The sequence below is a fragment of the Alosa alosa genome, chromosome 14, assembly GCF_017589495.1.
Source record: "Alosa alosa isolate M-15738 ecotype Scorff River chromosome 14, AALO_Geno_1.1, whole genome shotgun sequence".
In the NCBI taxonomy this organism is placed as follows: Eukaryota; Metazoa; Chordata; class Actinopteri; order Clupeiformes; family Clupeidae; genus Alosa; species Alosa alosa.
In genome coordinates, this window is record NC_063202.1 from 15,788,382 (window position 1) to 15,802,505 (window position 14,124).

General features: G+C 49.9%; 1 protein-coding gene across 1 annotated transcript in view; it reads right to left on the reverse strand.

Annotated features, from left to right (window-relative positions):
- dennd2b (DENN domain containing 2B) overlaps positions 1–14,124 on the reverse strand; it is a gene marked incomplete in the record, with an annotated part of 43,735 nt that overhangs the window by 20,793 nt on the left and 8,818 nt on the right. The window contains 6 exon segments of the mRNA XM_048262364.1: positions 1–55; positions 322–446; positions 5,422–5,567; positions 7,787–8,505; positions 8,507–9,107; positions 13,803–13,898. Coding sequence (XP_048118321.1) covers positions 1–55; positions 322–446; positions 5,422–5,567; positions 7,787–8,505; positions 8,507–9,107; positions 13,803–13,876 — 1,720 coding nt within the window.

The window sequence follows — 14,124 nt, forward strand, 5'->3', positions numbered from 1 at the left end:
TCCTGTCTGTAGGCCCAGGCAACCGCAACGACTGACTGCTCGGTTTAGAGGGCAGCTGGGGAAGACCAATGCACTGGCTGCGTTAGACAATGGCGTTCATGACACTCATAAAGAACATTTTTTTACTGTCTCCATTCTGTGCCAGGGATAACCATCAGTGTGTGGAGAAGAACAAATGATGTTCATTCACATGGTGAGACATGTTTGTCTGTTATAAGTCAAAGCTCACTGAATATTTAAACCCATGAAAATAAGCTGGGGTCCTAACGCAGAGAAATCCTCTGGCCCAAGTATCAACATTCACCAGACTGTTTTAATTACCTGAGGAGGAGAATTCAGCTTCCGATCCTGAGAGGACCATAAATGGTTCAGTGACCCTCGAGACTTCCGACCCAAAATCCGTCCTTTCAGGTCCACGTCCTCATACGGGTTCTCCCGCATAGATTCTGAGTAGGACAGAGAAAAACGCAGGTCAGGGTCCTGCCAGAAACCAACGGCCAAAAAAGTTTACTCAAGGAGGAAGGAGGAAAATGCCTTGTTAGGGGCTGAGTGGTAGAAAGAGAGAGAGAGAGGGAAAGACAGAACTGTGCAGTAGGCACAGCTAGAGAGAGAGAAAGAGAGAGAGAGAGAGGGAAAGACAGAACTGTGCAGTAGGCACAGCTAGAGAGAGAGAAAGAGAGAGAGAGAGAGGGAAAGACAGAACTGTGCAGTAGGCACAGCTAGAGAGAGAGAGAGAGTGAAAGAGAGAGAGAGCGGAGAGGGTGAAGGGGGAGAGAGGCACCCTTCGGGGGCAGAATGCGATGAGTCATTTCGGCAGTGTTCTGGAGAAGTCTCTCGGCCGGGCTGGCTCAATAAACGCTCGGCTCTATTGTCTCTGAAAACAGTTTCTGTTGGAGCGGAGCACCCTGGCTGCTCCGAGTCTGCAGGTCTTCAGGTCACTGATGAGTCACTGGCCGAGCATGCCGGCAGTTTACGGCGGAGGAGGCTTCTTCTCTGATACCGCTGCAGCCTTTCTCACAATATATCCACGGGAATGTCATGATGTCATTCTGTTGCCTCACAAAATTACCGGCAAAACTTAAGAGCCTTCTCAGAAACGCGCAGGAGTTCAGATTTAATCCAAAACCAACAGCAGAAAACTACCAAAAGCCAACCAGGCAGTTGTCAAAAGCAAGAGCCACGTGTGACCAAACAAACAACCCCAGTCTGAAACAACCATTTCCCTAAGGACAAATGTATGTCCCTATAGGCATGCTATGGTGTACACACATCAGACGACAGGAAACGGCCACAGGGATACCAATACATATCTAGCACTGGCTGTGCTTGGGAAGTGACCAGATTGTATAAGACCTTGTGTAACATTGCAGGCCATGTCCATCTTGACATGCACTCAGCTTGTGAGGGTGTTTTTTTTCAAAGGGGTCCTGAGGGTTATGAGAACGACAGCACGTCGCCTCAGCAGAAACGCCTGAGGACACACACACACGCACATGTACACACACACACACACACACACACACACACACACACACACACACACACACACACACACACACACACACACACACACACACACACACACGAGCTGGAAAAAACTGCACACCAGCACCACATACGCTACTTCATCTTGGCATGCAAGGCGTCAAGTCAACCGCCTCCAGCCTCAAAAGCTTTTCCTCGTTAAAAAGGAGGTAAATTACACAGCCCTGGGTTCTGTGTGTACAACTGTACAGTGGTAGTGGTCAGCACTTGAGTGGGGCTCTGTGGGGACCTGAGTGCTACAATCACAGGGCAGGGCTGACCCCTGAGTGCTCCTCAGGCCTCGGGGATAAAGACTGTAGGGTAATGAGGGCGTGCTGGGGAAATGACAGGTCTGCTAGGCCTACTGCTGATGTGCTGCTGCAAGGTACTAATCAGCCACACTGCTTACAGAAAGCCCAATAACACTGGGCCAGAGAGATGGAGGGAGGGTGAGAGAGAAAGAGAGAGAGAAAAGAGAGAGAGAGAGAGAGAGAGAGAGAGAGAGAGAGATTGAGGGAGAGAGAGAGGGGGAGAGAGAGAGGAAGGGAGAAATAGAGAGATTGGGAGGGCACACCTTACTGGCAAACTACCATGCATTGAATAACTCACCCCACACACGCACACACAGACACACACACACAGACACACAGATACACACACACATGGACACAGTGATTGCGCCTTTGTTTATACAACAAGCTTTCAAAGCGAGAGGACACAGAGTACAGACTGTGTGTTCAGACAATGTTGGCATCATATTCCTGCGCCAATAACATGTGGCCACGGAGGGACCTCCACTTCCCTGACATTACAGTGGTACAGCTCCTTCATGTGGCCGAGGGAACGTTCTCCTGCTGCACGGGCCGTGTGTCGTGTAAACATTCAGTGGCACCACTAAATCACATTATACATCTGGGCCTAAATGACATGGGCAGGTTTAAAGCCACATCGCTCAGCCCAGCGAGCACATTCTGCTAATTTTGGCTTAGGATCTTCCGTCAGCTCGGAGCGCCTTTCATTTGGAAGTGGGCGTGGGGGGGTGGGGCAGTGTATGTGCGTGTGTGTGTGTGTGTGTGTGTGGGGGGGGGGTGGTTGGGTCCAAGCTGGAAGTCACCTTGTTTGAGTCTGCAGATTTATTTCTGCATGGCACAGACAGAGCTTTTCCAAAATAATACCACTACCAAAAAAAGACAAAAAAAGATACTCCAAAAAGTCTAAAAAGAGAGTCGAGAGTCACGCAGTTCTGTCTCCAGCAGCAGGCGCGCTGCTTGATTGTCCCTGACGTTTCCTGTTGCCCTTGTCAGCGCTTCCCTGCTCCGCTAGCTGGCCCCGGCAGGCGGCAAAGCTCCCCAGATTCCAGAACACACACAGCCACACGCCTCTCTGCTGACAACTTACTGAGCAAACAGCTCATCTCGACCGCCTCACACACACACACACACACACCCCATGTAAACACCCTCTGAAGCGTCATGTCAGCGGGGCCATATCTCATCCAGGCTGTGTGTACCAACCCACCACGCCTACAGCACCACTAATCACTCTAAGGCCCAACAGCGGAGCCCAGGCTGCAGACTCCAGCCCGAGAGTAGGGGCAGGGGCAGGGGCAGGGGCAGGGACAGGGGCAGTTACAGGGGCAGGGGCAGGGGCTCGAGTGTGTGGGTGCGCTCCACGCTGAAACATGAAGTGGAACGAGAGCAGAAACATGGCTTATCTCCCAACAAATGTGGCTGCCTTTTAAAAGGGAACATATGACCTGCAAAACCGCAGCTTTGGTGGTGCAGGAAGCCGGCGCTGCAGTAAGCCTCCATCGGGGCCAGCTATTCCAAACCGGAGCGGAATGGCCGGGGACAGGCGCCCAGAACACAGAGGCAATACATTTCCCTGGAACTAATCAGCATTCTCTCAAACGCTCCACCGCAACGCCATCCACACAGACACACACAGACACACACAGACACAGACACACACACACACACACACACACACACACAAACACACACACAGATACACACACACACACACACACACACACACACACACACACACACACACACACACACAGACACATACACACACAAAGACATAGACACACACACACACACACACACACACTGGAGGTGTTTGGAGAACAAAGGAGGCTTTGTCGGGGTGCAGAGTGGAGTCACCCTTGTCCCTCCTCTGCTGTGGACTGATGCACCGCTTGGAACGGCGGGTAAGTAGTGTCCCAGAGACAGAACTTTAGTCTCAGCAACAACAACAACAACAACAACAATATGCTGAGAGACAGTGGGCCTCTGTCACTCTGGCTCATTAGGGAAAAGCTCCTGACCCCACTGATGAGAAGTCAGCAAACACTTCTCTCTCTGATTTGCTCCAAAATAAAGAGGCTCATCTAGATGACTAGATGACAAATTCCCCCTCACACACACACACACACACACACACACACACACACACACACACACACACACACACACACACACACAAACACACAGGCTCATCTGACTATATGACAAACCCCTCCCAGCCGAGCGCTTTATTAGCTCTGGCGTCCAAACCCCTTCAGCCAGACCAGGATTTACAGCTGGCCTGGGGGGGCTTGCCAGCAGCTTGCCTATGTGTGTGTGTGTGTGTGTGTGTGTGTGTGTGTGTGTGTGTGTGTGTGTGTGTGTGTGTGTGTGTGTGTGTGTGTGTGTGTGCGTGCGTGTGTGTATGTGTGTGAGGGCAGGCAGGCGTAGGTGGGGGCTTGACATGCAGGCCCATTGTTGACATGTGAGGCTCCTCTGGGTACCCGCTCCACACCGGCCACAGTTAATTTCCTACCAGGAAGGAATGTTGCACATAAAACTGTCCAGCCGAGCGTGCCAGCAGTCTGTCACCCTCCACGCGCAGAAACAAGCATTTGCACCGGCCACGCTGGAGCGGTCAGGACGACACTTTCTTTAACATCAGCTCAAGAGCGATGTAGAGGGACAGTTATTTCCTACATGGCTGCGCTGGACAGTCCAACAAGTGCGCCGCTAGATGTTCACACTACCAGACACCCTCTACTTTAGGACGGAACATCTCTGCTCTGCAGAGGATTATTTTCAGTAAAGTCTGAAAATAATAATAAAATAATAATAACATAAATATCACAGACAATTTCTTACTTTTTATTGCTTCATTTACTGTTTGCTTTGATTATGGATTCCATCCTGACTGCAGTGATCTCTCTCTCAGCCTACGTATAGAAACAGTAAACAATGCCAAGAAACCATAGCAAAAACAATAGCAAGAAAATAAATTGAACAGGCCGTATTCCCTCCTTCTGTTATTTTTTTACTTGACTAAAACAATATTGTTTTTGCGTATGCAAAACAAATGTTCTGCGGGTTCCAGGCATGTTTCAATTGGCTGACACAGGTTGTTGTCATAGGAAGAAGGTGCAGTATAAATTTAAAACTGTCTGTGGAATTCCTCTCTTCCACTGGAGGTACATCCACCATCAGTGTCTCTAGGCAATTCAGCTTTGTGGAACAGAATATGGATCCTTTTTGTGTAAACACACAAACAAAACAAATAAAACATGCTTGAATTAGTCATACTGAGTATATTTGTAGAAATCTGACTGACATGAGGAGAGCACAATGTCCTTATGCAGACACGAGCTACTTTAACTCTACATTCAAAATCAGAATTGAGAGTTTCTTGCCATTACTTGGTGACCCGCCTGGCAGACTATTATTTGCTGTTACATGTCGTTCTGAAGATCTGAAATTCCTCTCTACTCCTTGAAATTCCCTCTCAATGGACTCCTTACAGACACAACAGAGTCTTGTCATTCTTCGAGGTTTGGTCGTCTGTGCATGCATGCATGTGTGTGTGTGTGTGTGTGTTGTGTGTGTGTCTTACCCACTATGTCCTCGTAGGCGTTTTCCTCTTGCGGGCTCTTGGAGCTGGGGCGACTGGGCGTGCCCGTGGAGGTCGTGCCGTTCTCGGTGGGAGAGGACGGGTAGGAGGAGGGTAAGCTGGCGGCATCCTCGGACTCAAACGACTCCCTGAGGAGGACACACACGGAATGAGGTGAGCGTGATACAGAAAGAGACGCGTAGAACCATACAATTACAACGGGAAACAGCAGTGAACTACACAAAATACCCCCCAACCCCATCCCCACTGCCCCCCAACCCCACTGCCCCCCCCATCCCCACTGCCCCCCCCAACCCCACTGCCCCCACCTCCCCCATCCCCACTGCCCCCAACCCCATCCCCACTGCCCCCCCCAACCCCACTGCCCCCACTGCCCCCATCCCCACTGCCCCCCCCCAACCCATCCCCACTGCCCCCACTGCCCCAACCCCCACACACACACACACACACACACACACACACACACAAGCCCTCTCTGAGGCAGCAAATTTCAATGAGGACTCTGATGACGGGAAAGAGACCGACACAACGTGGACATGAACAAATGCCATAGCAACCCAATTGGGCTGACGTCAAAATGTGCTCTGATTGGCCCACGGTTTCCTGTTTATTTCCCCCTGAACAAAACATGTGCTGTTGGTCCTGCATCTGGCCATGGGAGTGTGTGTGTTGTGGCGTGTTTGTGCGTGTGTGCTTTTGTGTGTGTGTGTGTGTGTGCGTACAGTATGTGTGTGTATGTGTATGTGTGTGTGTGTGCGTCAGAGGCATCTCCCATATTAGCGCTGTGATATCATAGCCTGGTTCAGAGTCTGCCTATGGCTTCCAAACAGTGGAGTCCACACCAGCCACAGGAATGTTAAACATGGACATGAGGCTCAGAGGACATTAAAGGATAGGATCCTCTGGCCGGTCTCCACGGGCAGACGTCGGCCTAAACAACCGCCTCTCTCAGGCACATCTAAACAGGCCACGAGAGCCATAAACAAACCCTGAGAGTCACCCTGGATGCCATGGGAACGCAAGGGTACACGCGGCACAGCGTGTTGCCAAGGAGACCTACAGGACGAGCATCCAGCTGGTCCACCGTTAGCAGGCCTCCGCCAGCGGGCGTATGATCATCTTCTCAGAGGATTCGTACAGCGTGCGGAACAGTCATCAGAGCTGCAGCCAGAGCCCTCTTTCTCTCTCTTTCTCTCTCTCTCTCTCTCTCTCTCTCTCTCTCTCTCTATCTCTCTCTCGCTTCCTTCTCTGTGGCTTCAGTGGACGCCTGCTCAGATCGTGGCCCAACTTGGAGCTGTGTGAGAGGTGTGAGCCAACGCCTGGGACATCAAGGAGCCCACGTTTCATGTTTTTGAGCTGGAGCACGCGGGCCAGGTGCTGAGAGACGAGTCTAAATTTAATGTGGTGCTTCATCACTTCCAAGTGTACTGAGCGGAGATCTGTGGCAAGTCTCCCATGTCTCACTGACCAGAGCGTGGCAAACTGCCGTGGACAAATTAATTAAAGATGCCCACATGCTACAACCCAAGCAAATCCGGGTAAGCGGAGAACTATACGTGTTGGAAATTGGAGTACATCTCATTTCAAGTGGAACATATCCAGTCTGTATTCCCATCAAATGCATCAGATCCATTGAGGCTAGCTATACAACAAAAAACATGTTGCAATGACATGATATCCCTAATTGGATGCCAGAAGCAAAATAATTTAACATGGGAAAACATGGAATCCTTGGGAAAATGAAAATCAGACTGGATGCTGATCCCTGCACACTATCAAGCGCTAAACAAAGAGCAGACTGAGTGGAACCAAATCACTTAGTAACATTAGAGTCTGTGAAATCAGCAGAGCCAATCTACTGTACGTTACCCCTGCAGCCCGAGACACAAAAGCCAATAACTCAATCGCTGCAACAACATTAACAAAGCAAATGCTTCGCCTGTGATCCTGACCCTGGACAGCATTCTCACAACATGTCTCAGATGCTTCCACGTCCAACACAAATAAATGGTCGGACATTCCGAGGGAGCTCTCTCTCTCTCTCTCTCTCTCTCTCTCTCTCTCTCTCTCTCTCTCTCTGAAGGGAGCTAAACAAATGGATTCTCTGTGTTCTTACTGTTAAAAACTGGACTTTGCTCTGTCATCCCGCAAGATAAATCTATTTGACTTGGGACATGTGCTTTTAACCCTACATGGAATTTTGGAAAAGATCAACAATGATGATACTGTACGTTCTCACACACAGAGACTGCACACAATTCTACCATTGACTCACAAAGAGTAAGTACTGCATGAAAACAGACACACCACCCATTGCCAACAGAGGTATGGAGCTATTTTTCCTCACCTATCCTGGGTCTTTTTGGAGGAGCCTCGGTCAGTCTTGGGGTTCCGTGAGAGGGAGGGGGCAGGGGTCGAGGGCAGTGGTGGTGGCGACTCGCACGTGGGAGGTAGTCCGTTGCTGGGGGTCGCGCCCTTATGGTTGCGGTTGGCGTCATACTCAAAGGTGCGTCTGGGTTTGGGCAAAGGGTTGACCGGCGTGCCGCCAGGACTGGCAGCCGGAGGCTCGGGACTCTCGGAGCGGGCAGAGCACATGCTGAACCGCTGACGGAGCTTGGAGAGCCTGTCGGACGCCGGCGCCAGGTCTGGCTCAGTGGCGATGGAGCAGATACTGCTCCGCTTACTGCCGCAGGCACTGTCCAAGTCCTCCAGTCCACCGATGGTGAACGACTTGTGCCGCCCCTTGTCCAGGCCGTAGCAGTTGCTGAGATACTGGGGTGGGGACGGAGTGGGACTGTCCTTCAACGCCTGCTCGATTTTCTGTATCCGGTTGAGAACGGCCGAGGTTTCCTTGCGTGCCGTCAGGGAGCGCAGGAAGACGCCGGACCCTTCGGTCTTCCCCAACTTCTTCTGGAAGCGTCCCACGGACTCCCTGTCGGACGTCAACACCTCGTCCTCCTCCGTCTCAGGGTAGGAGCACTCCGAAAAGGCCGTGCTCATCCTGCGCCCGCCCTTGAAGTCAAAGCTCTTCTCGCTGCAGGGCGAAGGCGGGAGACCGTCCCCGCCACCCCCCCACCCGCTCTCCACCGCCCCCCGGCCTCTTGTCCAGACACAGGCTCATCCTAGGGAGAGACACACGTCGACACTCCCATTCCGAGATCTTCTTGCGGATGGTGGCTGAGTAGGGGCCTACGCCGCCGGTGCGGCTAAGCGAGAAGGTGCGCTTGTGGCCGTTGTTGGCCGCTGTGGAGAAGGAGGTGGACGAGCTGGGCCCCAGGGAGAGCGTGCTCCAGCTCAGAGGCCCCGCACTCAGACCCTCCTTGGCCTGGTCAGCCTCCTGCTCCTGCTGCTGCTGCTGCTGCTGGTTCTCTTTCGGCTCCTGGCTTCCCGCGTCGGCCGGTGTGGTGGGCTTGAAGATGGAGAGCCTCTTGTCCAGGCAGCTGATGCTCCTGGCCTTGATGAGTCGGCTCTGGGACTCGAAGTCGGCAGAGAGCGGGGCGCCCGTGCGCAGGCTGGCACTCTTCTCTTGCCAGTTCCGCAGGCTCAGGTGCTTGCAGTTGCCTCTGGCGTACCTGGACAGCGGCGCCGAGTCCTCGCGGTCGTTGAGGGAGGTGTGGCACAAGCCCTTGCCAGACGTGAGAAGGGGAGGAGGGGAAACAGACTGGCACCTGAAACAAGAGCACAGGACAAGGAAATGAAAAAAAAAAAACTATACTCCCACCGAGGCGGTTCAGATTGCTCCTGTTGAATTCTTTTCCAAGGAAAAACAGCCAGTCGAACCATTAAACACCATGAAAGAGCTGAATGCTCGCCACTGCTGACAAAAAAAAGTCCCTGATTCCCATCAACAGAACACTGAGAGTAATTAGGCAAGGAATACCAGATACCAGTGGTTAGCTCAGGTGTATACTCAAGACTGCCAGCAGATAAATCAATGTACTCACTCAGACGAGAAATGAAAAGGCAAAACACAAAAAACTCCAAAACAAGGATAGATCTTTCCTATTATCAGTACCAGTAACACTGACCACGCATGTAAAACACTCAATGGAAAGTACCAGGGGAATCTGACATAACTTTGGCAGCATGAAAGCCAACTCTCAGCCAAAGCAAATACAAATGCTCAGTAAAAATGCATGTGTGGATTTTTCCACATAATTAAAGTGATTTGGGCAGAATTTATGTGGACCCCACACAGAAAGCCCTGGGAAAGCCTTGGCTTGGAGAGATGGAGGAGCTCCTACCTTCAGCAGTCCTCTGAGACAGCGTCGGCGGGTTAAGACTCTTGTCTCAGCTCACAGTCCATCACACAGAGCACAGAGTCCGTCCCCTAATTACCCACAGCCCTAGGTCACACCTCACACTAATCCTGCTCAATCACTGCGTCGTAGTGGACAGAGAGAGAGAGAGAGAGAGAGAGAGAGAGAAAGAGAGAGAGAAGCTCCAGTGACCTCATTCTCAGATTCCTCACACTCACACACGAGGAGACAGAAACTTTCCCAATCTTTTCAAAATAACCTGAGTGCAGCAGATTCCAGGAACTGTGACTGGACTTGGCCCCTGCCTGGGAGAGAATGAAGCAGAGACAGAGAGACAGAGAGAGAAAGAAAGAGAGAGAGAGAGAGAGAGAGAGAGAGAGAGAGAGAGAGAAAGAGATCTGATGTCACGGCACCGGTGGCGGAGGCGGCTGGAATAAGGAGTGCAGGTTGGGAGGAGGCCAGGCTGGTGTTCCAGGATGCAGGTTGGGGCAGATCATCTCACACCCCACTAGGCGAGGGTGGGGCCGAAAGAGACAGCACCTGGATCCCCACAGATCCTTCCTCAGGCTAGTTTAGTTTAGTTTAAAGAGCTACAGTCCACAGACAGACTGCTTCAAAACTTACTTCCTCGGTTCACACACCACTAAACACCTCCAAGCATCAGAGTCAGACTGTTCAACTATACTGTGTCTGATTTCGCACCCTCAAGCTGAGTCACAGGGTGCAGTTGTGTATTATACTGTGTCCTTAGTGTCAACATGAGAGATGGCATATATTTCCTTTCACATGTTCATACCAGGTTCATACCAATTCCTGACTATAGTGAAAACTATGGCAAATGTATAGATTATAGGAATGGCAGACTATTGGAGTATTTAAACAAATAAAGAAATACTGACAGCAGACACCATCAATCCATTCAGCTCAGCTCCTCTCAATGACTTATAAAAATTGCATCATATGTACTCAAGTCAGTGTCGAATGACCAAGCACTTTCCCTGTGTACTTTCATTTAGAAGGGCCAGCGATTTTTTCCACTCTATTTACTAAAGGAGCAACATTGTTACACATTAACCAAACACACACACACATGTAAAAATTCCACAATGGCCAAAACTAAACCAGCACCAATGAATGTAACGGACAGGGAAATCGTTCACTCACAACTACACAACTACGCACAATGAACCAAATGAACCACCTCCATTAAAAATATGTTCTGGGGACTTTTGCAAGGGCCTGGGTAGAGGCAGAGGCATGGCTCCCAGAAGGAATTCAGTGAATGAAGCGAACCAATGCCATCCATCATAAAAGCCCACTAGGAGGCCAGTGGGATGTTTTAACAAGCCCGGTGACTGACCAGGCGACCTACCAACTCCAGCTGCACTCTTTCTTGGAGAAATATCCTCGACTCATTAAGGGGTCAGAGCCAGTCCTTGGAGTCCAACATACCTATTCTGCTTTACGACTCTTCCATCAAGCATGGGGCAGTTCAGGAGTTTCAAGCATTATAAACAGTGCATTTCCAAGGGTTACAACGCGGGCTGCTGACCTGTTCAAAAACATATTTCCATCACTTTCTCTGTGCCCGACCTCAGCCCAAGGTCAGCCCAAGGCCAGCCAGTCCGAGTGAGGCTATGTATTGTAAAAGGTAATAATGTGAAAATAAAAACACATGTAATGTGAGTCCTGCTACACATAAACCAGAGCACTCTGGCTCCTTACATGGAGTCTGGAAACTCATTTGATCTGTTTCTTTTTCCTTTTTGCAAATCACCATGTTGAGACTAGACCAACTTCTGTCAAGCAAGCTAAATTTCACACCATACCAAAAAAAGAGGGTCGTTAAATTTGACCAAAAACGACCTAAAACAAAGTTTAAAAAATTATGCCTTTAACAATATTTAGACACATATTAAGCATTCTGTAATCCTATGAACAAACAATTACAAATTAAGATCCCATTACTGGAAATGTACTTTAAATGGCTTCTCAACTCCATCCAATTCTTCCATTTGAACTCAACCCGATCCACCCATCCACCATTTATAGCTGCATTTAAACACAATCAGCTATGGAATAACAGAGTGGTCAAAAATGTGCCTGCGACATCCGATCCAGCTCTATGAACGCTCCCAAGCCCCTTTTAAGATTCTCCACTCAGGGACCAGACCTCTCTCTCTCTCTCTCTCTCTCTTTCTCTCTCTCACACACACTCCAGTGGTGTGTGTGTGTGTGTGTGTGTGTGTGTGTGTGTGTGTATGTGTGTGTGTGTGTGTGTGTTGAGGTTTGGCCAGCAGGCTGAGGAGGGTCTATGGCAGCCATAAGCCAGAGACAACAAGCCAAGTGCTGGAGCAGGGGCAGACCCTCCTCTGCCCTGGCCACACATGGACCGAGCTGAGCTGAGTTGAGCTGTGCTGTGCTGCTGGCTGCCAGAAATGGACGGACTCCCACCAGATCTGGCAGCACCAGCCCCCGAGTCTGACCACAGGCTATTTCCTGCTCCCTCAGTAGCCGGTGAGAGAAGATCGACAGGATTCCATTAAAAACACATCAAAGCAGAAACACACGGCACACACACACACACGCACACAGACACACATGCACACAGACAGACAGACAGACAGACAGACAGACACACACACACACACACAGGCCAATGAGTGCACCTTGGCCTTCCCTCTCGGAATCAAAGACGGAGCCTTTTTTCTCCTTCCGCCCCCTCCTCCAAAAAAACCTGAAGTTGTTTCAGCCCCAGTAGTGAATCATGCTTTCTGTAGTTATTATCTTTTCTATTATGAGAAGCTTGCCTCAGAATGTTCGGAGTTCAAATCCTCTCTTCATAAAATGCGTCCCCTCAGCAGCCTTCACCCCAAGCGCAGGCTGTGATTTAAAGTCCACGCTGGGTGTATTCTTATCCGCGAGACACAGCCCTGTGGGAGGATGGGGGCCGACGCAAGCATCATTTCTCGCACATAGACTGTGCACATGGACATTCAAAGTCATAAATGTCTTGTTATCATATAATTTGTGATAAGTGATAATCAAGGAAATTCATTCTTAAGTGTTTGGGGAACATTGCTCTCCTAGAGGAGTTGTGGTGGGTGATATTTTAGTCCACTACATCAGATTTCTTCCTGTAACTGTGCTTTGTATTTATACCAACTGTCATGACACTGCTGGGAAGCACGTCCTGAAATCAGATTCTGAATAAATATTGAATTGAACTTCAAAGGAGGCATCAGTATGATCTACGGGGTGCCAAGCTCCTGCTGCCAAGGCTCCAGACAAGATGCCCATGACTGACTCAACACACTGACACAAGACTTACTCGGAGGGGGCCGCTCAGGAAGTTGAGCGCCACTTAACACGGGAAGTTAACGTTAATCCACCACATCTCTGACTCACAGTCATAAGCCTATCACTACTAAGGATCAACCTGGCAGGGCCATGATAAGACCATGATAAGATATGATACAGTAATCACCATGCCAGGATTCTGACTGGACAGTCATAGCTCACTGGGGAGATATTAAAAACAGCACGAGTTTAGCTCTGGCTCTTGTGTTCCGCTATGAGGCAACGCTGTCAGAGGCCAAAATGTATTTCAGTGGTGGCCACTCCAGACATTTCTTCCCTACAATGGCTAGTTTAGAGGAGAGCGATTGTAGGAGATGGACACAGTGTATATGAAGTGAACGAGGGATGACAAATGACAGAGGAAGACAAGAGTGCGTTTCCAGAGCTTTCATTACACAGCTCCGTTCTGTTTCTGTGTCTGCAGCAGGAAAATGTCAGCTCTCAACATGTTGACTCAAACAAGCTTGGGCTGAGAGAGGAGTTTATGTTTGAATGGGGCCCCTTTTCAGAAGAGCAGCCTTTATGAAACCCTGATGATTTCACCCGATCCCTCCCTCGTGAAAACATAAAAACCATGGATTAAGACGGTTTAACGTACTACCAAATACATGGATTTGGATCAAATAAACAAATTTATTGGATTCAGTCAGTTACTTTTTCTCGCTAGACAGCATCATGTTTTAACAGGCTAGCCTCTCCCTCTCCCTCTCCTAGGTGAACGAGGGTCTGTGGCTGATCACTCACCTGTCGGGGATCTCCTGGGCCTCCTTACCCACTCCTGTTCTGGGTGCGGCCTTGGTGCTCTTGTTGGCAGTCATCTTCACCTGACCGCCCACTTACCTGGCGAACAGATAGAACAACAGATAAGACAAACAGACATCTACTGACTTAATGCCTCTAAAATCATACTGCTGTGTGTGTGTGTGTGTGTGTGTGTGTGTGTGTGTGTGTGTGTGTGTGTGTGTGTGTGTGTGTGTGTGTGTGTGTGTGTGTGTGTGTATGCGTAGAGGGGAATAGATCACAATGTGCTTCATAGCTGAGAATTTCAAAATACACACAACTGGAG